General features: G+C 34.4%; 1 protein-coding gene across 15 annotated transcripts in view; it reads right to left on the bottom strand.

Annotated features, from left to right (window-relative positions):
* SUPT20H (SPT20 homolog, SAGA complex component) overlaps positions 1 to 22,577 on the bottom strand; it is a 41,182-nt gene that overhangs the window by 1,263 nt on the left and 17,342 nt on the right. For 8 of the 15 annotated variants that reach the window (XM_032314342.1, XM_032314348.1, XM_032314343.1 and 5 more), the window contains 16 exons: positions 21,964 to 22,103; positions 19,896 to 20,052; positions 19,745 to 19,801; positions 17,429 to 17,500; positions 16,626 to 16,783; positions 15,480 to 15,506; positions 14,888 to 14,920; positions 13,997 to 14,114; positions 13,378 to 13,480; positions 13,076 to 13,234; positions 11,058 to 11,364; positions 10,345 to 10,499; positions 7,421 to 7,476; positions 4,049 to 4,168; positions 1,562 to 1,667; positions 1 to 104 (listed from right to left, as the gene is read on the bottom strand). In XM_032314342.1, coding sequence (XP_032170233.1) covers positions 1 to 104; positions 1,562 to 1,667; positions 4,049 to 4,168; positions 7,421 to 7,476; positions 10,345 to 10,499; positions 11,058 to 11,364; positions 13,076 to 13,234; positions 13,378 to 13,480; positions 13,997 to 14,114; positions 14,888 to 14,920; positions 15,480 to 15,506; positions 16,626 to 16,783; positions 17,429 to 17,500; positions 19,745 to 19,801; positions 19,896 to 20,052; positions 21,964 to 22,103 — 1,872 coding nt within the window. The remainder of the gene's footprint in view (positions 105 to 1,561; positions 1,668 to 4,048; positions 4,169 to 7,420; positions 7,477 to 10,344; positions 10,500 to 11,057; positions 11,365 to 13,075; positions 13,235 to 13,377; positions 13,481 to 13,996; positions 14,115 to 14,887; positions 14,921 to 15,479; positions 15,507 to 16,625; positions 16,784 to 17,428; positions 17,501 to 19,744; positions 19,802 to 19,895; positions 20,053 to 21,963; positions 22,104 to 22,577) is intronic. The other 7 variants (XM_032314351.1, XM_032314352.1, XM_032314349.1 and 4 more) reach the window with 4 other exon arrangements.

Genomic DNA, 22,577 nt, shown 5'->3' with positions numbered 1-22,577 from the left:
TTGTATCTGTTGCTGCTGCTGTTGAAAGGCAGAGGAGAGCTGGAATCTCTGCTGAGGAAGGCTTTGCTCAGGTCTGTTCTCGGCAGAGCCAAGCTGAGACAACACTACAGAGAGGAGAAGGGGAAAGCAGGCCAGTCAAAAAGTTTGAAGGCTACCAGGGTTAGAAAAGGACAACACAGAAAATGAAATTATAGAAAAGTTATCAGTATGATTAATCTTAAGTATCAAATCACAGACATTTGAGAATAAATTTAGTACAGTCTCCTGTTAGTTGAGGGTACCACTGATTATAGAATCTCCTGGATATGAAAGGGAAGGGAGTGCCAAAGCACTATATCCCTTTCCCGGCATCACAATGAAATTTGATACTAGTGCTATTTTGTTGAGAAGGCTTTCTTGCAAAAACATAAAATACAGTATGTTGTTTTAAAATCTAATCAATGAGGTAGGAAAGGAGTGGGAGAAGTCCAATCTACCACAATGATAAAACTGGTGGATAAAAGCTTTAAACAAAAGATGCTGCAATCAGTTTCAGACTACATTACTAGCCAACAACGGTACTGAACTGAGACTGCAATATTTTCTTTCTTTTCAAGTTGAGGGGTAGTGTGGGCAGAGTATTCAGTTTAACCCCCTCAATGTACAGATGAAAAAACCCCAGGTCAAGATGGTCTAAGTGACTCACTCAAAAGTAATTACTGACAGGTCTAGTGCTAGAAACGTTCTCATGAATTTTCAGCCTAGAATTCTTTCCACTAAAATATACAACAGCCATTTTAGGAAATTTATAACTTGGGTGCTAAAGGTTTATGATCACAAATTTCCATCTGGAAATTCACAAGCTCAAAATAGGGCATTATGTAAGATCCTGCTTATTCTAAATTCAGACACTGGGAGTTGTAGAGATAGGACAGTTATGCCCATTCAAAATGTTGACATGTTTGTTCACTCAATCCTCAAACTCTATCATAGCTTACTTATACATACGGCTTAGTAACTTAAATGTAAAGCTATAATTACTGTCATTAAATGACAAGGTATCTTCATTAAAGGTAAATCTTTGGTTCACCATTTACTGCTGGAAGTGGTGAACAGTCATTTTAGTATAATCTCATTTTTTTAAACAAATGATAAAAGTGGCTTATAAAACTTATGCTGACCATTAAGTCTTGATTCACGTAATTGGCAAGCTACCAGAATGAAACCAAAGATTATGCAATCAAGAAAAATGCAGTCTCAATAACCCAGGAGAACTGAAGATTTAACAGTTTTGGTAGCTTCCTAGCAAGTTGGATAATTGAATAAAATTTTACCAACTGTAATGTGAAGAAACTCCAACTGCTATTAATGTATGTAGGTAAAAACACTTTTAATCAACTGTCATATTAACAAAAAAAATGAGAGCACCATCAATCAACTTAACAGTTCATGCATTAAATAGAACCGTATTTTTTCTGTCATTACTGCTTGTTAAGAGAAGGAAAAGAATTAAAATATTCAGATCCCTATGTGATCAGTTATTTTTAGTAAATTCAACATATAAAGGTATAACGATACCAACCAGCTGCCTGTGACTGCATGAAACTTCCTACTCCAGCAAGGTTAATAACAGCAGCATGCTGAGCAGATAAGGCCTGTTCTTGACTAGTTGAACCTTGTTCAGAACCCTGAATAAAAAAATAATACGTGATTGTACAAAAAGAAAAACAATTTTGAGTTGGTAAATTTTTTTTCCCCCGATATGGTGAAAAATACCAACATTAGGTCTTGTAAAAAGAGTACCAAAGTGTTCACAGACTGGCAATTCACATAGTAAAGATGGTACAGTCACTTTCAAACTGACCTACATGTTCAACTCAATTCCTTTAAAAATCCCAACACGTGCTTTTTTTCTCTGTATCTAGACAAGATAATACTAAAATTTAGATTGGAAAAAAAAAGATCTAGAAAAGCAGTTTTGAAAAATAAAATGGGAGGAACCACACTGCCTGATTTTAAGACTTACTATATAGTCTATACTAATCAAGACAGTGTGGTACCAACACAGAGATAGATACATAGATAGATGGAAGAGAATAGAGAACACAGAGAGCCTTGAAATTATATCTTAACACAAAGATAATTCAACTAAGGATAGCTTTTTCAACAACTAGTGGTATAGCAATTGGACAATGATCCCTTTCACCCTCTAACCTAAATCTTACACCTTAAATAAAAATTAACTGGAATAGATCACAGATGTAAATGCAAAGTCATAGAACTGTTAGAAAACAACAAAGAGAAAATCTCTGGGCCACAGGGCTAGGGGAGGCATTCCTAAAACATAAGGCATGATAAACTGATAACTCAGACTTCATCAAAACTAAAAACTTTTGCTCTGAAAAAGACAACCTTTGCTACAACCTACAACTGTGACTGAAATATCATTTTAGTAAATAACATTAAGTCAAACATTTAAAAAGTTATAAGACATTTATCTGGAGAGGATTTACCTGGATATTGATTTAAAAAGGAGCAAAAGGACCTTAGCAGACATTTCTCCAAATAAGATATATGAACAACCAGCAAGTATATGAAAAGATGTTAAAAGACATTAATCATTAGGAAAACACAAATCACAATGAGCTATTACCTTACATTTATTAGGATGGTTAGTTACTATTAAAAAAAAGCCCCCAGAAAATAACAAGTGTCAAAACTTGTGAGGATATGGAGAAACAGAAACCCTTGTGCACTGTTGGGGAGAATGTAAAACAGTATAGTCATATGGAACAGTATGCAGGTCCCTCAAAAAATAAAAAATCCCACCTCTGGGTATTATCCAAAAGAAATGAAAAGCAGGGACTTAAAGAAAAATAAAAATAAAAAAGGCAGGGACTTAGCTCTTTGCAGTCAAATGCTCTACCACTGAGCTATACCCCCGGGACTTAGCTCTTGGTACACCCATTTTCACAGCAGCATCATTCACCACAGCCAAAAGATGGAAGCAATCTAAATGTCTATTGAAAAATGAATGAATAAACAAAACGTGGTATATATATACAATGGAATATTATTCAGCCTTTAAAAGTAAGGAAATTCGGACACACATCTACAATATGGAATAACTTTGGGCACATTATGCTAAGTGAAGTAAACCAGTCACAGAAAGACAAATACTATCTAGAGTAGTCAAATGCAGAGAAAACAGAAAGGAGAATGACAGCTGTCAGGGCTAGTAGGAGAGGGAAATAGGAAATTATTATTTAATGGGTACAAAGTTTCAATTTTGCAAGAGGAAAATGCTGTAGAGATTGGTTGCCTAACAATATGAATATACTTAACACTACTTAACATGCATATTTAAAATGATGAAAATGGCAAATTATATATTACGTGTATTTTACTGAAGATGGCAAATTATTACATGTATTTTACGATAATTTTAAAAAGTGCAAATCAATTTTATATCCAGCCAAGTAATCAAGTAATGAATAAATCATTATTCATTAAAGAATAGTGAAAAATTGTTTTGAATGTACCCTTCCTGAGAATCTACTAGAGGATGAGCTTAACCCAGCCAAGACTTAACTGGGGAATCTTTGTGAATTAAGAGAGACTCTGGGGGTGATGGGACCCAAGAATCAGTACTTTTAGTTCCCTGATGATTCCAAAGTGTAGTGAGGGTTCACAAAACTTGTAGTTCCTTCTCCTTTAATTTACTGCAGTTCTTACTCAATTTCGTTCTGTTTAACAATATACAAATATTTATTTAAGTCTATCCTTCCTTTGCCCTAAGCTTCATGATAATATGGACATTTCTATTCCAACAGAGACAAAACACTGCAAACAGAAGTATGATTACTGGGCAAAAAATGTATGGGCTATAGGGACAGAAAAAGAATTTGAAATAGGTACCCAATAACTGACCACTGCTACTGATAATAAAAGCAGAACAAGAATTGTCTGTCTGAACTAAAACCATGTCAAATATGGTTGGAATTAAAAAAAAAAAAAAAAAAGTTACAATTCTGTAATACAAAGAAATAAAGGGCTGGAAAGCACATACCTGCTCCCCTGGCTGTTGAGGACTAGAAGTTGTAGGTTGCTGAGGCTGCTGTGGTGTAAACTGAGAGAGCTGCTGTTGCTGCTGCTGCAGAGTGTTAAAAATGAGTGAACCACCTGGAAGCTTTAAAGAAGAACCAATTAGCTCATTTCACATTTTTTTTTTTAAGGTTTTTTTTTTTGTGTGAAAATTTTAAATTTCACAGAGAGAGACTGTGAGAGAGGGAATACAAGCAGGGTAGTGGGAGAGGGAGAAGCAGGCCTCCTGTGGAACAGGAAGCCTGATGTGGGGCTCGATCCCAGGACTCTGGGATCATGACCCGAGCTGAAGGCAGATGCTGAACCGACTGAGCCACCCAGGCACCCAAAACTTTATTTCATAAACACTTTCAGAAGATTCACTATGTATCAGCCATTCTTCTGTGGATTGAGGAAACAGATGAACAAAAACCAAACCAAACCAATACCCCTGCCCTTTAAAAAAATGTATTTAAAAGCAATTTTTAATCACTATTACTTTAGACTCTCACACAGGTAAGTAATCTCAAACACCTATGATTTTGCTTAATAATTAGCTATCCAAATATACATACTGCTTTTACTCTTCTTACACATCAATATAAAACAGCATTAAATGCATTACAAAGTATAAACAAGAAACTAGTGATATGTATATGTATATTAATGTATATATGTGTATATGTATATTAATATATCTATGTATATGTATATTAAGAAAACTTCTCTAGTTTGTTCTAGCTTAACCAAAACCCACATATGCATTAATTTTTATATAACACAGTAAGGAATTCTAAAGCTGTAATGGAAGTACATTAGATAGCCATATTTTTAGTTTAGAGGTATTAACTTGCTGTTTTGTCATTCTGTACCTAAACTGCTACAAAAAAACCCCAAACAAAAAACCCAAATACTTTTTTAAAGCATCCAGAAAACTCCATGTTAAATACTAAAACTATGGTTTTCAAATGTGTTAGGAAGTAAATGGTCTTCCCTTTATTCTATAAGGGTTATACCCTTATAGAGGGTTTATAGAGGTTAAACCCTTACAGAATAAAGGGAAGACCATTTACTTCCTAATGCATTTAAGCTATAGTAATCTCCCTTCATGCATGGTTTTGCTTTCCCTGGGTTTCAGTTACTACAGTCAAACGAAGTCCAGAAGCAGATGATCTTCCTGACATGGTCAGGTCAAGAGGAGCCTAACACTACATCACAACACCTATGTCATTCACCTCACTTCATATCAACTAGGAATTTTATCATCTCACAGTACAAGAAGGGTAAGTATAGTACCCTGTACTTGAGAAACCGTAGTTACATAACTTCTATTACAGTATACTTATTATCACTCTTCTATTTTATTATTGTTAATCTCTTACTATGTCTAATTCACAAATTAAACTTCACTGAAGGTATTGTGAAAAACAGAAATGACTGATTAGAGTCAGGAAGCTCAATATCAATTATAGGAAAACTGTCAATTACAGATCCCAACAAAAGAATCCTCAACAGGAGAAAAAATCATAAGTGACAGGCCCCGGCAGGGAAAGAGGTACACTGCATTTCCAACAAGAAATCAGCCATCCCTATGAGAAGCTGTCATCAGCTTCTCATCACCTGAACTCTTTTCTCCAAAGCACTTCATTCAAAATAACCTTCTCCACTTCTTCCTCCTCCATCATAAAATAACATTCCCCTCTTTCGTTTGTTGAACTTCCCTATGGTTTTGTTACAGCTTATTTGGCCCAAAAAGCAATTCTCTGTTATTCCCAAATAAAACCATTTTGCTGGTAAAATAACTTGAGTTTTATTTTTAAGGGTAACAGTATGTATGTAGAGGAAAAAACAGTATATACAGGGTTTTGGTTCTATCCATGTTTTAGGCATCTGGAGGTCTTGAAAATGCATCTTCCTGGGATAATAGGGGACTACTGTAGAAGCACTTTGAAGTCATTAAGAAGTCCAAGCAAATAAATACCCAACTACAGAACTCTTAGATCTGCATAGCCAAAAAAAAAAGGGTGTCCTCAAGTCACTATCTCTAAACCTCATTGTTAGGAAAATTTGGATTTAGCATAGGTCAACTGTTCCTTCCTCAATCAGTTAAGATAATAAATGCAGCAAAATGTAAGTAACTTAAATGTAGCCTTACTCATTATAATTAGTGCTATTAAGGAATTCCACTCCTTTCCAAGAGCAATATGCAAAGAAGTTGGCTAAATAAACCAGTATGATCTGTGGTCTGCTGATACTACAAGTAGACTGTGCTGTGATTACATTCCATAAATACAGACACTATTTGCATTTTGTGTAAGAAATGTTTTTTTTTTTTAAGTTTTGGCTTGAAATATACTTCCTGATTTGTTATTCCTAAAAACCAGGTTGAGTTGATTTGTCTGGTACTGTTCCTTTTTTAAATTTTACTTATTTGACAGAGAGAGAGAGCATGCACACAAGCAGGGGGAGCAGCAGGCAGAGGGGAAGGGAAAAGCAGGTTCCCTGCTGAGCAGGTCTGAAATTTTATAAGCATAACTCAAAGAGCTAGATCTCTGGACGCTGGAATCATAGCCTGGGCCTAAAACAGATGCTTAACGGACTGAGCTACCCAGGTGCTCCTGTCTGATACTGTTATATCCTAATAATCCAAAGCTCTGCCATTTTGTGTCCAGACATTCATGTCTACCTTTTCTAAAAGTTCTCTGTAGACAATCCCATCCATTTTCCAATGTGGTAGCTTTATACTGGAACTCATCCTTAAATTAAAGGACCTAGCATAACACCCAGAATATTTTAAGTTCACAACGTGTACTAAATTCTCCATTTTCAATCTCTTTTTATATCCTGACACTGCTAACATGTAAGTGTGCCTCATCATTAGACACAGACTGTAATCTGACAAACATTGTATGAGTGACTGTTAGGTGCTTGGAATAGTGCTTTGAAATCATATTCTGCTTTGGAAAAGAACACTTAACTATTTTTAAAATCTTTCTATAATCAACAGTAATACGTATAATACATACATAAAATGTCTACTGAAAGAGGAATTATTTTCTAAGTATATCTCTTATTTCTATTGTAGGCAAGTGTAGTCCTTGGTAGTTGTTAATTCTCCCCACTGAACAGCTAGTGCTTGATTAGGCAGGGTGCTAGAGCCAGTGAGTGTGATATGCAGATACAGATTCTTTCTCTTTTGTCCACTTTCCTCGTGATCACACAAAGCAATAATTAACCACACCCTTAGAAGATTTCAAACAGACTTCAACATTTCAAATGCTTATATGATCAGATATACACCATTAAAAAAAGATATCAAGCATAAAAACTTCAATCAAAAGCAGTATATCATATTTACCTGGAGTAGATTTAAGGGCCTGAGATTTGAAGTATTTTTTAAACCAAAGGGAACACCTGTTAAATAAAACTCATGGTTACAAGTGAGAATTAAAATGTTATTACACTTCAAAATATTTTATACTTTAGTATCTATAAATATGTTTTAAGTACTTTCTACACAGATGCAATTATTTTTTCTATACTTTTAGAAAAAAACAAAAAAAAATCATCAATACCTATTAACACTAAGATCTTATTCAAAGATAAGGAGCACCAGATACACATTTTATAAGCATAACTCAAAGATACTGCGGGTACCATTCCAGACCACCGCAATAAAGTGAGTACTGCAAAAAAGCAAGTCAAATGAATTCTGATTTCCCAAAGAATATGTTTATACTATACTGCAGTGTATTAAATGTGCAATAGCATTATGTCTGAAAACACAATGTACAAACCTTAATTAAAATATTTTGTTAAAAAATACATGAACTGAATTTTCAATGTGTCACAATCACTGATCACAGAGGACTATGAAAAATGAATATGAAAAAATCGGAAATAGTTCAAGAATTACCAAAATGTGATACAGAGATAATGAAAGGAGGAAAAGCTACTGCAAAAATGTCAATCAAGAGCCTTGCTTGATGCAGGATTGCTACAAACCTTCAATTTGTATTGCACTATCTTCGAAGTGCAATAAAGCCTGTATTCTATTATTTCAGAAATGATTATCTCTTTTACCGCTATTTTGACTGTGGCTAGAGAAAGTAATCAGGAAATATGCAGACACCATGAATATAATAAAACTGACACTCTTGCGCAAATGCATTTCAGGTATGGACATCTATTTAAATTTCTCAGTGCTAAGTAGTAAATACAATAATAATCCCATCTCTGAGAACCCATGTGCTGTTTGCTATTTTTTCAAGTACTAATAGTAATAATAATAATGTTAACACTGAATTTTGTCAGAACTGATCAGGAAACAGTGCTGTTATTTCTGAACTTAATCCCCCAAATCTGTGATGCAACACAGAGCACATAAAGCATGGACTGGCCTTGTGGGCCACACATGGCCTCTGTGGCATGTTCTTCCTCTCCACTGTTTTTTAAAAAAATTTATTATTTTATTTTTTTAAAAGATTTTATTTATTTATTTGACAGAGAGAGATCACAAGTAGGCAGAGAGGCAGGCGGGGGGGGGGGGGGGGGGGGGAAGAGAAGCAGGCTCCCTGCTGAGCAGAGAGCCCGATGCCATGCGATGCGAGGCAAGGCTCCATCCCAGGACCCTGGGATCATGACCGGACCTGCAGGGAGAGGCTTTAACCCACTGAGCCACCCAGGTGCCCGTCTTTTTTTTTTTTTTTTTTAAGGAAACCTTTAAACATATAACCATTCACGTAGTTTGCGGACCATGGTTTCAAAATATGTGCATATTTTGCCAACAAAATATACCAATTTGAGCACTAATTAAAATGTATTTAGTCCTCTCAGCAGGTCATTGCATTATAAAAAGATAAAAGGCAGAACATTCACAGGTTACATATCAAAGCCTTATAATAAGAAACTGAAGAAGCATAAGCACATTAAAATATTATAGTATTGATATATCCCCATCAGGAAAAATTCTCATGAAAAGATATGACATTACTTCCTTTACTCATTTATTTATTTTTAAAGACTTTATTTGACAGAGAGACAGAGAAAGAACAAGGTGGGGGAGGGGGAGAGGGAGAGGCAGATTCCCCACTGAGCAGGGAGGATCCCAGGACCCTCAGATCATGACCCGAGCAGAAGGCAGACACTTAACCAACTGAGCCACCCAGGCACCCCCAAAATTCTTTTAAAAATTAATGTCATCTATCAAATGCTTATTGCTTATCAAAGGCACTTTCAAATCACTTCACTAACATCTCCTAAGTGCCATCTGAAATTAGATATTTTTATTCCCATTTTAGAACAAATGAAACTGAGGTCAAGGGAGAAATATTATGTGACTTCTTTTAGGCCCCACAGTGACCATCTGTAGCCACATGTAACTAATTGGTAGAAGTAAATATAAGCATCCTAAATTCAACACATGATTCCATTTTGAGAGTTTCTGCCACTAACATTTATGAACATTAAAATGAGATCACAGCAATATGTTACTTGTTTAAATTATATTCTTTGGGTTTGACTTCTTATAACTCAGAAATTTTTTGATAAATTTTTCTTACTTTGTCAAGTTTGCTTTTCCCTATGTTTTTTTCTTGCAATCTAAGAAATTGGATTATTCCAAGATATTAAAAAACATCATTTTAAACAGCATTAAAAAATAGCACACACCGTTAGAACTGTTTTCCAGTACATGTAACAGTAATTCCTATTGCACTAAAACTATTATTGTTTATGATGAGGACAGTAAATTTTTTTGAATGCTTATTACATCTCAGGCAGTTTAAAGTACATGATCTGTATTTACTCATTCAACCTTCACATCTATGAGGCAAAGCATTATTCTCCCTCATTTTATTAACAAAGAAAGTGAGGTGACTTTCTTGTGATTATTCAGTAGTTGTACAACTACGATTCAAACTTAGGCAGTCCGGTTCCAGAGCCCAGGCTTTTTACTGCCATTCTATGTTGCCTTTCTCACACAACCTATGTTTCCCAAATGTCTTTCTTTTACCTGGAATTGGAGGACTACACTGACAGCAAGGCTATCAAAATTATTATTTTGGAAGGCAGATATAAGTTGCAGAAACTTACCAAGTTTCTTCATAAAATTGCTAAATGGTTTTTAAGTACCAGAACTTCAAGGGCTTTTTAAATGAAATACCTAGGACATAATGCTTCAAGAAATAAGAATGTTAAATGTACATAATATGCTTAAAATGACATTTTTATATTAGCATGTACTTTAATTTTTTTAGAGATTATTATTTCCAATATTCTGACCTGCTTGAGAAGCTGCCTGCATTGCACCGGGCAATGCATTTGGTAGCAGACCGCCTGAGGGGAGAAGGCCACTCAGGTTTATTCCTGCAGGAGTTATGGCACCAGTGTTACAGCCCAGCATAGGATTTGAACCACTCATCAAAGCCTGAGCTCCACTGTGGGAGAATAAGACAAAGCATTAATACTTGCACTACGAGAGAAAATTTCAGTCACATATTAATTCCCTGGACTAAAAAACAAACAGAAATATTAATTCCCTGGACTAACCATACATAATTAAGTATTTCAGTCTTAAAACAGTTTTGGGGGCTCTGTTTCATTTTTACGCTAGACAGTAAGATTACCTAAAATTAATTACTGTATATTTATCAATGTTTAAAATATAATTTGAAAAAGAGTAAAAGCATTAATGAAGGGATTAAAAGATGGTAACACTGAGGATAAACAAGAAAATCTATACTGCCGTCAATGTGAAATAGTATCAGGTTAGTGCATATAATACATATGGTACCTAAAATTAAAACATAAATTAAAAGATATTTGAGATAGTTTCTATCCATATCTGAACTATTTTTCAGTTTCAGAAATATGCAATTTATTAATTTCACAAGTAAAAATTTATTTGAGAATATCTTAAAACACACACATATAGACCCCCCCCCCAAAAAAACAAAAAAAAACCCACCAAAATCAGGGCATCAATGCAAACTTACCAAACAGAGCCCACAACATTGATGAAGTTAAGTCCAGCAGAGTTTGCCATGACCTGGGTGGCCGTGGTTCCTGTAGTTATGGATGTTACCATGGTGGAAAGAGGAATGGTCGTTACAGGCATTGCCTGGCTCAGAGACCTTTGCTGCTGAGCAAATTGAGTTAACAAAGTGGGCTGAGGGGTGAAGCCTGAATCTTGGGGAGTAGGGGTGGCTGAAGGGGTAATAGGAGTTGAGCTCTGAGCATCAGGAGGGTGTGGGGTCGATGAAGGGGTTGGTGTAGGAGTAGATGGCTTAGGAGTTCCAGATCCTGCTCATTGAGAAAAATAAAAATTGCTAGTTTGTTATAAATGGCCAGTCCTTTTTAAAATAAGGTTAATGGAATCTTACTTAGCACTGACAATTTGTTCCAGTTTTTTTTTAAGCAGTTAACTGCAAGTGTTAATTTCTACACATGATACATGAGTGTTGCTACACTCAATTACAATTAAGGATGCAGTATATCACCTAAAAATTCCATCAGATATGCTATTACAGTAACAGTAAAAATATACATTTGTATACTACCACAATACCCATTTAAAAGTTAATTTCCTACATGCTACCTTTGGCCTAAAAAGTTTAAGAGGAATTCAAATTAATTTTCGTTATTTACGATTTCACTAATTTAGAACTTCATTTAAAAATATTGCTTATTTTCTCTAACAGTCTGAGATAAACTCTGAACATAGTTAATAAATTACATATGGTTAACAATCATATTTGGCACCTAAATGTACATGTTTAATTCCTAACACATCAAGTTTATCCTGACAAACAAATTTACAAAACACAATAATAAAGCAAATATTTGATAGATAATACTGCATCTTTAACAGTAACTGTGTACTTCTGTTTAAATGTAAGAATGTATAGAAAATCTGTTGTGAATGAAGTATGCACAGTTTATCAACTTTTTAAAAAAAAACAAAAACAAAAAACAAAAAAATAAAACCAAAAGCTCTTGAGGTGTTTTCTTTTTTAGCTTTCATGTCCTGCAGAAAGAAAGGAAAGAAATGTGAATGTCCAGAAGCTGTCACTCAACCCTTACTTAAAGTAACAACTGTGTGCAGTAGATTAACATAATCCATACCCACAACATAAGAAGTGTGAATAAGACTTCCAGGAAATTTATAAATTTTTCTTTGTGCAAAACAAGAAGGCAGAAAAATTACACCTTTTGAGCTATCAAGATGAAGATGTTTATATCTAAGGCAAAGACCACCCTATCACTGTGCAGTGTACTAAAACTTTCAGCACACTTTAGTTATCTATAAAAAAATCTAAAAAACTGGAATGCTTTTTTGCAAATTGATACCTAAATATCTCAGGAAACTCTAATTTGAAGAAATTCTTCCAAATGAATGCTAGAGTTCTTGCATAAGTTTTCTTGATGTTAAAAAAAATATTCAGTAGTAAAAATTACATTTTAATATTTTCAGAATAATGCCTTATGATTATTACCACATTTTAGTAACTGGTTACAATTTTTAAGAGTGTAGGAGTGTTTTTGAAAGATCGGCTTTCAGTTTATTTTATCACCACCTTGGAATTAGTTGGTTTCTTACATATATACAAAGATAGGACTGCAGCAACAACTCTTATATGACATTTTTTTTCTTATCAGCTACATAGTTTACATAAAATGTAACATGATCCCTAGTGAACACTGGAATAAAAAATATTTTGGAATCTTATTGCCATATTTAACAAGATTATTTAAGGAGATGTGTAGGTTGTAAATCTACAAGGTATACACACAGTGCATACATAGATACAGAAAAACAAATACAATTACAATAAACACATAATACATACAATTAACAAGAGATTCCCCTGAAGCTTCTCAAAAGTTATACATTTTGGGTACATAGTACATTCAGATTTCAGTATTTCACTGGTCAAAAGAAAATAGCTGTTTTAAGAAACACTAATGCAAAAAGCTAATGAAAAGCTAATGAAGAATTTAAGTTATAACTCACTTTGTGATGAGCTGGCAGGTGACAGGGCAGCTGGAGAAAGCATGCTAACTTGATTGAGATCCACAGATGACTTCCGAGAAAGACTTGGCGGCTTGGAAGCAGGTGGAGGAGTTGGAGATTTAAGAAAGCTGCTGGCCTGCTGTGGTGTAAAATAGTTACCTAGAAGAATATAAAAAAGTTATTTCCTACACTTATAATTCCAAATTCTGTGAATTAAGTAAGCCATAATATGTGCATAGTTTTAAAAATAGATTATGACTGTACCATGTATTTTACTCCAAATGACAGAAACCAAAGTGTACCTGAAGAACTATTTCCTGAGCTTGAGGGAAGTTTGATGGGTGGAGGTCGATGTTTTACTCCCTTTCCCAATACTGAAGACTGAACTGACACAGTCTCCGGTTGCTAAGAAACAGGGACATTAAACATGCTTATTAAAATTAAGCTCAAATTAAAACTCATAAATTAGTACCACTATAGCATCTAGATGAGAACATGGGACTTTAAAACTCTGAAAAGTACTCTTAGTGTGATAGGCTGGGTGTTACAGATGTTCAAAAAATATGTAATTTCACCTAAGAAGATTCATGACATTATAGTATATATAAAGCATGAAGGAAAGATTTCTAAGTAACAGGGTGGGGACAAAGTTTGACAGAAAAGAGCAAAAAGGTAAACTGAAGGCAAAGCTTCTACTCTTAAATCTTTCCAGGGAAAAGAATAAACTGTTGAAGCCAGGTGATTAGTATACACAGGTGTTCATTATACTTTTCTTTCTACCTTTGTGTAGAGAGAAACTTGAAAGTTTCCATTACAGAAAGTTAAATATTAAACAATACCCCCATCCCTCAAAAAAACAATCTTTAACATTTCTTAGATTCCTTAAGAAACAATTAGGCAAAAAAAAGTAATCAAACACACTTCTGTTTCTTTTCCTGGAGAAAGCTGACTCAAGCTGGCTGAGCCACTGGAGCTGTGTGACATTTTGACTGGACATTTGGCTTCATTCTGGACCAATTCCTGGTACTGATTGACTACCCTAGAATATTAGGAGTAAGTGAGTAAGGATTAGGTAACTGTTCTAAACATAAATTTATAGAAAATAAATAATAACAGTTAATAAAAGAATTTCCATCAAAATTAACACAAAAATTCAAACTAAATAATTTAGGTTCATGCCAATTCTTCTAATCTTTTCAATGACAAACTAATGCTCAAAACATTTTGCTAATAAACAATCTAACGATAAACATAAAGTATCCTCCCTTTAATACAGAAATTACAGGGATTATTTAACCAAGAAGCAGCTGAAGAAATTACCCACTGACTTTCACTTACATTCTGATTAAAGTACTACTTAGAGATTGTCTTCCTTAGCTACCATAGATGTATGTATGCTTTCTTATTTAAAATACACTGTATTTTAAACCATTATTCTTGTGTTATATTCTCAATTCTATAAAAAACACTAGTGGGGCGCCTGGGTGGCTCAGTGGGTTAAGCCGCTGCCTTCGGCTCAGGTCATGATCTCAGGGTCCTGGGATCGAGTCCCGCATCGGGCTCTCTGCTCAGCAGGGAGCCTGCTTCCTTCTCTCTCTCTCTGCCTGCCTCTCAGTGTACTTGTGATTTCTCTCTGTCAAATAAATAAAATCTTTAAAAAAAAATAAAATAAAAAAAAATAAAAAACACTAGTAATATTTAAAGTATAACTAAAATCAAAGTTGTGACTCTTAGTGGAGTACTCTCTAGCCTATAAAAAGTGAAGTTTTACATATTCATCCCGATTAAAGATAAAGACACAAGTATTTTTACCTCTCAGCATCAGTCTTTGATCCAATAATAAACCTGAAATGTTTAAAAGAGAGAAAAGTATTATGTTAAGAGTTATCTTAAGGAGTGCTGGGATTACTTTTGAAGGTTTCCATATTTTAGTGACTGCAGTTTTATAAAATAAGTCAAACTACAAAGATATTATAAAAAAAACTTTTAAAAATACATTTAAACTTATGAAGCAGTGACCAAGTTTTGCATGCACTATAAAATATCCTGTGAATAATTTGGCTGATTTAATTTAAGGGAGATGTATTTTGGCATAAAACTTATGTATCAAAACAAAATCTGGGCTCAGAGTTACCAAGTACTATACATCCTTACAAGTGTCTGCCCTACAGCAAAACTCACTGAACTACTGTGTGCAAGGCCTTTGGCCTTCCTCTCACTTTAATCTTTGATTTTTGAAGTCATTAATAATGTCTACAGAGTAGATCTTAGAATATATTTTAGACAAGGAAGGTAGTTTATTGCCAATTCAATAAAATGGCTTTACCAAGTCTTTTTAAAGAATTTGACATTTATATGATTTCTTAACAGATTAAAATAGTGAATTTGTTTATTTTTTAATTACCAATTTGAATGATCATCTGTGGAGGAGCTGAAATATAAAATGTAAAAAAAGAAAAAACTTGGTTAATGCAGCTCAAACTTTAACTTCAAAGTTATTAACTCAAGTAATTTATGAATATGGAAGAATGACTGGAAGTAACAAAACATGCAGCATTTTTGCAGCAAGTCCCTGATGTAAAGGCAAAAAATTCAATTCTCTTCTTGTTAGATCTAATCAGTTGGCTTTTGAACTGTTCTTTTTTTTTTTTAAATGAGAAAAAAACCCATATATTATCTTATGTTTGAGAAAGGTTCATAATTTAAAATAACCAACATATGTCTTAAGGGGAAGATTTTTAAAGACACAGGTAATCAAAACATCTCATCTATGTAGTATTCAACAATAGAAACTCCTAATGTAAAAAAATTACCTAATGATTCTTTGACTGAAACTATTTCTTCCCATTGACTTTTACTTAGATATTGGTGAGGCTGTTCTTTAAAAATCCATTTCTACTATTGTTTCACTTAGTATCGTGTTAAGGAAAGACTTTATAAAAAATTTAACACAGTCCTGGCCCCTGCTTTTTTTGTTGAGCTCCTCTTTGTAGTTTCTTCTTTTTGAAACACCATCAACTTGATTGAAGAACAAAACAAATAATCAAACAATAAAAACAAAACTAAATACTGTTACCTTGTAGTAACTTATAGTCTGTAAGTTTTAGAAGATCAAATATGTGTGTATGTGTATTTTCTTTTAGAGCCAGTAACTATATTATGCACTGAGTCTTTATTCTTAAATGCAGTGCTATAATACCAAGCACCTTTAACAGTTTCATTTATAGTAAACTTGCTATCTCAGAAACACTTCAAGTTCCTGCTCACAGGTTGAAGTCAAAAGTGTCAACACGTAAATATAACAAGAAGGATATATCCTTCAAAATAGGTATGAAAATAATTATACCTTAGGTTTTTAAAAAGATTATTTTAACTCCTGGACAACATGGTAACTGTAATTTACTTTTGTCTGCTGACAAATCTAATTAGAGTCCTTAAATAACAAATGAATCCCAAAAGGGAAATTTTTATTTACTAATGGTTCATCAGTAGCTGCTAGATAAATTCGGATGCCTAATTTTCTCAGTTACATGTGTTTAACAGAACTCACTGGGATGGAGACATCTGGCTGTCATTTTCTTCATCTTCTTTACATGGCTGTATTTTACCATAGTATAGTGGATCACCAAGTGACTGCAAAATGGTGAGCTTTGTTTTCTGATACTGATTACCAGCTTCACATTCAAATACATAATCATCTTTTACATCCTATAAAAGAACATCCAGATAAATATCTTTTTCAGTAAATAATCAAAGTTAACAAACAACACACTAACTTGCTTCTGGCAACAGAAGACACATTACATTTTGACTACAGACCTGTTTAAAACCATCAAAGAGAATAAAGCCCAGGATTCTCTTTTATATAGCAGTATAAGAATGAGGGTCCAATGAGGTAGTTAACCAAGCCCAAGTGAAATGTGGCCCAATATTTCACAATTTGTGGCCAAACTGGATATACTGGACATATGAATATAAATACTAAATATTAAAGGGGTAAAACTTTTGAAGACAGATCTACTTCTATTTATCACATACAAGAAATATTACTGCACTTAGAGAAAACTTATATATAACATTTTAAATCATCTTTAGAATAACTTACTAATTAGAAACAGAAAACCAATCAGAACCACCAATATGCAACTGAAACAGAAGTAAAAATTCAGTTACATATTACGAATGCCCTAAACCATACTTTATGAAAAACAAAACTAAACAACTGTTCTTTAATTCACTAAACCCCCAGGATATCCTTTAAATTAAAAAAAAAATCCTAAAAGTAAAGTCACTTTATGTTTAATAAATTCAGAAACAGTCTCATCAGAAAGAAGACTGCAAGGATGGACTTACATGGGCTGGCCAGACTGTTGGTTGTGAGTCATCAGATTTGATGGATTTTTCCACTTTAGCATATTTCTCCACCTAAGCAATCAAATCAAGAGACAGCAGATGTAATGGAATCAATACTGTGACCAAAGAGAAAAGCCCAAGTAACTCAACAATACAATATAGCTTCAAGCACAAAAATTATCGAATTGCTAAAATCACCAACTATGCTTAATATAAAAGTCTCCTGATACAATCATCTGACCAATTGGCTTTAAAAACAAAATTAGAATCCCTTTTGTCATTAAAAAAGTTAATAAACAGCTGTTTTTTGTTGTTGTTGTTGTTGTTGTTTAAACAGCTGTTTTTTTTGACAGTGCCTCTTCTTTTTGTCCCATAAGTTGATACTACATTTGTCCTTTGGGAAAGTTTGAATGTCACAGACATCACCAGGACCAAAATCTTCTCCTTTGGCTGGGTTTTTAAACCACTTATTTATTTGCTTATTTGAGAGAGAGAGAGGAAGAAGAGGAAGAAGCAGGCTCCCCACAGAGCTGGGATCCTGTTGTGGAGCTCAATCCCAAGATCCCAGGATCATGACTGGAGCTGAAGGCAGATGCTTCACCAACCGAGCCACCCTGACGCTCCCTATGGCTGGGTTTCAGTGGAACAAAAGTTCTCTTGTGATAGGTGGGACAAAACTGGTACTGGGGTCCACAGCCTACATTTGAGAAGCAAAATACTAATACAAAGTTTCTCAGTCTGAGTTGATCAGAAGAAGAATCTAGAATGCCAAGTAAATGTAGAGAAAATTGGAAAAAGACTAGGTAAGTTATATTAAAGATGACAAAATTTTTATGAACCTTTTCCATTTTCTAATCAGACATGGATTATATATTTTGTATTATCTCTTACCAGCCTGTGTGAATCAAGTATTCTCATCTTCCTGGTAACCATGACCTTAAGATAAATCACGCTCACCTGGGAACTGGGTAAAAATTCAGATTACCATGTCTTTTCCCTGGAGAGCTGACTAAATTAGAAGGTCTGAAGTGGGACGTGAAATCTACATTTACCTGGTATTCTAGATTCTTCTGATCTACTCAGACTGAGAAACTTTATATCAGCATTTTGCTACTCAAATGTAGGCTATGGACCCCAGAACCATGCAACTGAGAACCTGGAAAAATTATAGCATCTCAGGTTCTAGCTCAGACTTGCTGAATTAGAACTTCTGCAAACCAAAGCAATTAGGATATACATTAAAGTTTGAGAAGCACTGCTTTAGATACCCAGTCACCATCCAAAGCTAAATCCCACCCTTTGATATTTACACTAACATCTCTTCTCAAGCTGCATTCCTCTGGAAACATGTAAGTTATCAAAAAATAATGTGGCTTATACTCCTTTTAAGTCATATATATAGTGTACTTCTGAAGGCTTTGGTTTTGTGCTTTTCAGAAACTTTTAATCTCAGGAAATAAGAATAGTACATGTGCTAGCCTAGTACATGTGCTAGCCCATGTGCTAGCTATCCAAGGATGCAGAAGAAAAGCAAACATCTGTTAAAATAACTAACCAATTATAAAAACTTGAGTGAAAAACAGAAAGGAACACAGGAGAAATAGGAAAGTAAAAGAAATATGGGACAAGTCATCAAAGTATCTCTTTTATTTATTTATTTAAAAGATTTTTACTTATTTATTTGACAGACAGAGATCACTAGTAGGCAGAGAGGCAGGCAGGGGGTGGGGGGGGGATGCAGGCTCCCTGCTGAGCAGAGAGCCCGATGCGATGTGGGGCTCAATCCCAGGACCCTGGGATCATGACCTGAGCTGAAGGCAGAGGCTTTAACCCACTGAGCCACCCAGGCATCCCCTCTTTTATGTTTTTGATTGTTTATATCTCATGAATATTATGGATGAGCAGAAAACAAAATCTGAAGTTCTTAATCCTGGCCACTGCTCCACTATTGTGAATTTTTACATTTAACTAATTTCAGAAAAGAATTACTGGGAAGTTATAATGATATATTATGAAAAAAAGAACACATTCTATACATATTATGTAATAATGTACCATCTTTTTCCATTTCAAAATTCTTTTATTGTTCCTAAACACAGACCTTTTATAGCAATATACAGAGGTATTAAAGTTTTGTAATTTTATACAAGTTAATGTGAAAGAATGTTTTAAAATATTTTAAAAATAAGCAATTGATTTAAAAAAAAACTACTGTTTTTAAAACAAGTGAGTCTTTGTTTTCCCTGAATATAAGCTGTTATTAGTTAAATTTAGGAACTTTGTACGAAAATAAGTGCAATTCATGAACTGACTTACATCCACTTCAGAAGGTATGGCCAAGTTACAGGGACTTCGCTTCCACATATCTACACACTGAAAATTAAAATCAGTATTAATATGCTGAAAATTCAAAATGAGCCAAGTTTTTGGCATAATAATAAGCTTCATTTAAAAAACACATACTTACATTTCCTGCTTTAGATATCTTGAGGTCATAATGTTGACCTGCTTTTCTTTCCTTCCTTTTTTGTAAGAAATCAAGTAATTTTAGCTGTGGAGGAGGTGGACAGTGAGAAAGATCCTGTTGCCGATTCAGAGAGGACCTGGAATACCTCTTGAAACACCTGAAATATTAAGAGAGTGAACTAAACAAAAGAAACTCAGAATAAATCTTGATTCAGTCAGTAAACATTATGTATGTCAATCAAAATATCTGTAGAACACTACCACTTGCTAAGCAAAGTCCCAGGGACTGAAAAAACAAAAATGAACAAGACAAACAAAATTCCTATTACTTGGAGCTGATAGTCAAGAAGGGAAAACAGGCATTCACAAGTAAACAGGTAAGATCATTTCAAAGAGGACTGATTAGTAGGAGAAAAAACAGAACAAAACAAAACAGGGTACTGTGGTGAGTCAGTGATAGGGCAGAATTAGGTAAAAGGAAGGAAGGACTGGACTCTGAAGAAATGCTATGTGAGCTGAGCAATGAACGGCATGAAAGAAGTGGCTATGAGATCAGGGAGGGTGCCTAGGTGCTCCAGTGTTTGGGCATCTGCCTTTGGCTTGGGTCATGATCTCAGGGTCGTAGGATCAAGCCCCAAGTTGGGCTTCCTGCTTGGTGAGGAATCTGCTTTTTCCTCCCCCTTTGCCCCCTACCCCTCATGCTCTCTCTCAAATAAATAAATAAAATCTTAAAAAAAAAGAGAGAGAGAGAAAAGAAAAGAAAGATCAGGGAATGAATATTTGAAGCACAGAGAAGAATTTAAAATTAAGAATTAAAAACTTAAAATTTGTTTTTAGAAACAGAAAATAGGTGTGATTAGAGCACAAGGGTCCACATAATAGATGAGGTCAGAGAGTAAGAAAGGAGCTTTACAGATTAATGGTAATGTGTTTAGATTTAATGTAAAATAGGGGGAAGCCTTAGGGAAATTTAAGCAAGTAGTGGCATAGTCTCCTTTGACGTTTTTAAAAGATTTTTCCAGTTTGCTTATGTAGCAAATAGATCAAAAGGGAGCAAACACAGCAGCAGGAAGATCAAACAGGAATTTACAAAAGAAGTCAAGATGAAGATGATGCTGACTTTAACAATGATTTAGCAGTGGGCATGGAGATGTGGAGAGATACAAAGAGATTTTATAGGGCTGCTGACAGATCTTATATGAACTTACTTCACTATTTCCGAAACTGTGCCTTTTCCTCAGCATATATTGTTTACATAGTAAATTGAGGAATTTAGAAAAATGGATAGGTTTTTGAACTCCTCCAAACTTGACAATTATCCAAAGTGGGCCATTAAAACAATTATGTCAAAAGTACTTAATGATGAACCAACTATAACTGTAGTCCAAGTTAATATTAAGCAAAAGAGAGAGCAAAAACATTTAAAGACGACTTCCAATGTTATAAAAAGGCATCTGGTTATAAACTGACTTGTCAGACTGTGATATTTTATTAGATTTCAAAAATAAACTATAAATTGTTTCTTTAAAAGCAGTATTAACAAAACAAACAGGTTATTGGTTATTAGTAATTAATCAGATTATTCTTTTTGTTTATTCTTGTCTCTTCTCAGACTCCTTTTTAGTAACAGACTCTAAATTTTAGGAAGTTTCTTCTTTCACAAAATGCAGAGAATGCACCACTTCAATATAAAGCACAGTATTAAAAAACCATTAATTATACAAATAAAGTAATATAAGGCCATTTAATCCTTTTTTTCCCCAGATTATTTGTTTATTTATTTGACAGAGATCACAAGTAGTCAAAGAGGCAGGCAGAGAGAGAAGGGGGAAGCAGGCTCCCTGCCGAGCAGAGAGTCTGATATGGGGCTTGATCCCTGGACCTTGGGATCATGACCTGAGCCGAAGACAGGGGCTTAACCCACTGAGTCACCCAGGTGCCCTTAAAATCCTGTTTTTAAAAAGTCAGAGCACTTTTATACTTTGGAAGGGAAAGATACCACAAAATAGCAAAATTTAAACTACTTGCCTAGGAACATCTTTGGTTTACCTATCTACAAAGGCAATTACCGTTTCATTGGGCGTGTGTTCATCTTTTGCTTGTTATAAAGGAGTCTGTTTGCAGTGCAGGTTACTGCTATAGAAGGATCAAGACACAGTGGTTCAGCTGTAGCTAGGATCAGTTGGCTCTCAAGCAGAAGTTTATCTTCCTGAAATGTATAAGAGCACATGTCCGTAACGATTTAAGTTTTTCAAATCACACGTATCTCTTAATCTAGAAATATTCCTTGGAACTGTTACATACTAACATAAAACACAGTATTTCAAGTTCCAACCTTTTTGTAAACGTCAAAAACTTGACAGCATAATGAAAGTATTAATGGAAATTCAGTTATCTAACAGTGTTCAAATGGTCAAGTTGTAAGAGTGCCTATTCATTAATCCATTCATTAATTCAACAAATATTTGCCAAGCACTGTTCTTAGGCCCTGTTCTAAGAGCTGAGGATTAAGTAGTGACAAAACAGATAAAATCATCTGCTTCCACAAAGCTTACAAATAAATGTTGGATCATAGCACTTTCAATAACACAGAGATTAACAGTCCCATTCTATACTCAGCTTAACTTCATTACAAGACTAAAAATGATCACACAAATACTGTGTAAGCTCTATATACCCAATT

The sequence above is a fragment of the Mustela erminea genome, chromosome 15 (assembly GCF_009829155.1).
Source record: "Mustela erminea isolate mMusErm1 chromosome 15, mMusErm1.Pri, whole genome shotgun sequence".
In the NCBI taxonomy this organism is placed as follows: Eukaryota; Metazoa; Chordata; class Mammalia; order Carnivora; family Mustelidae; genus Mustela; species Mustela erminea.
Note: the sequence above shows the minus strand (reverse complement) of the source record. Positions and strands in the feature narration are given on the sequence as shown.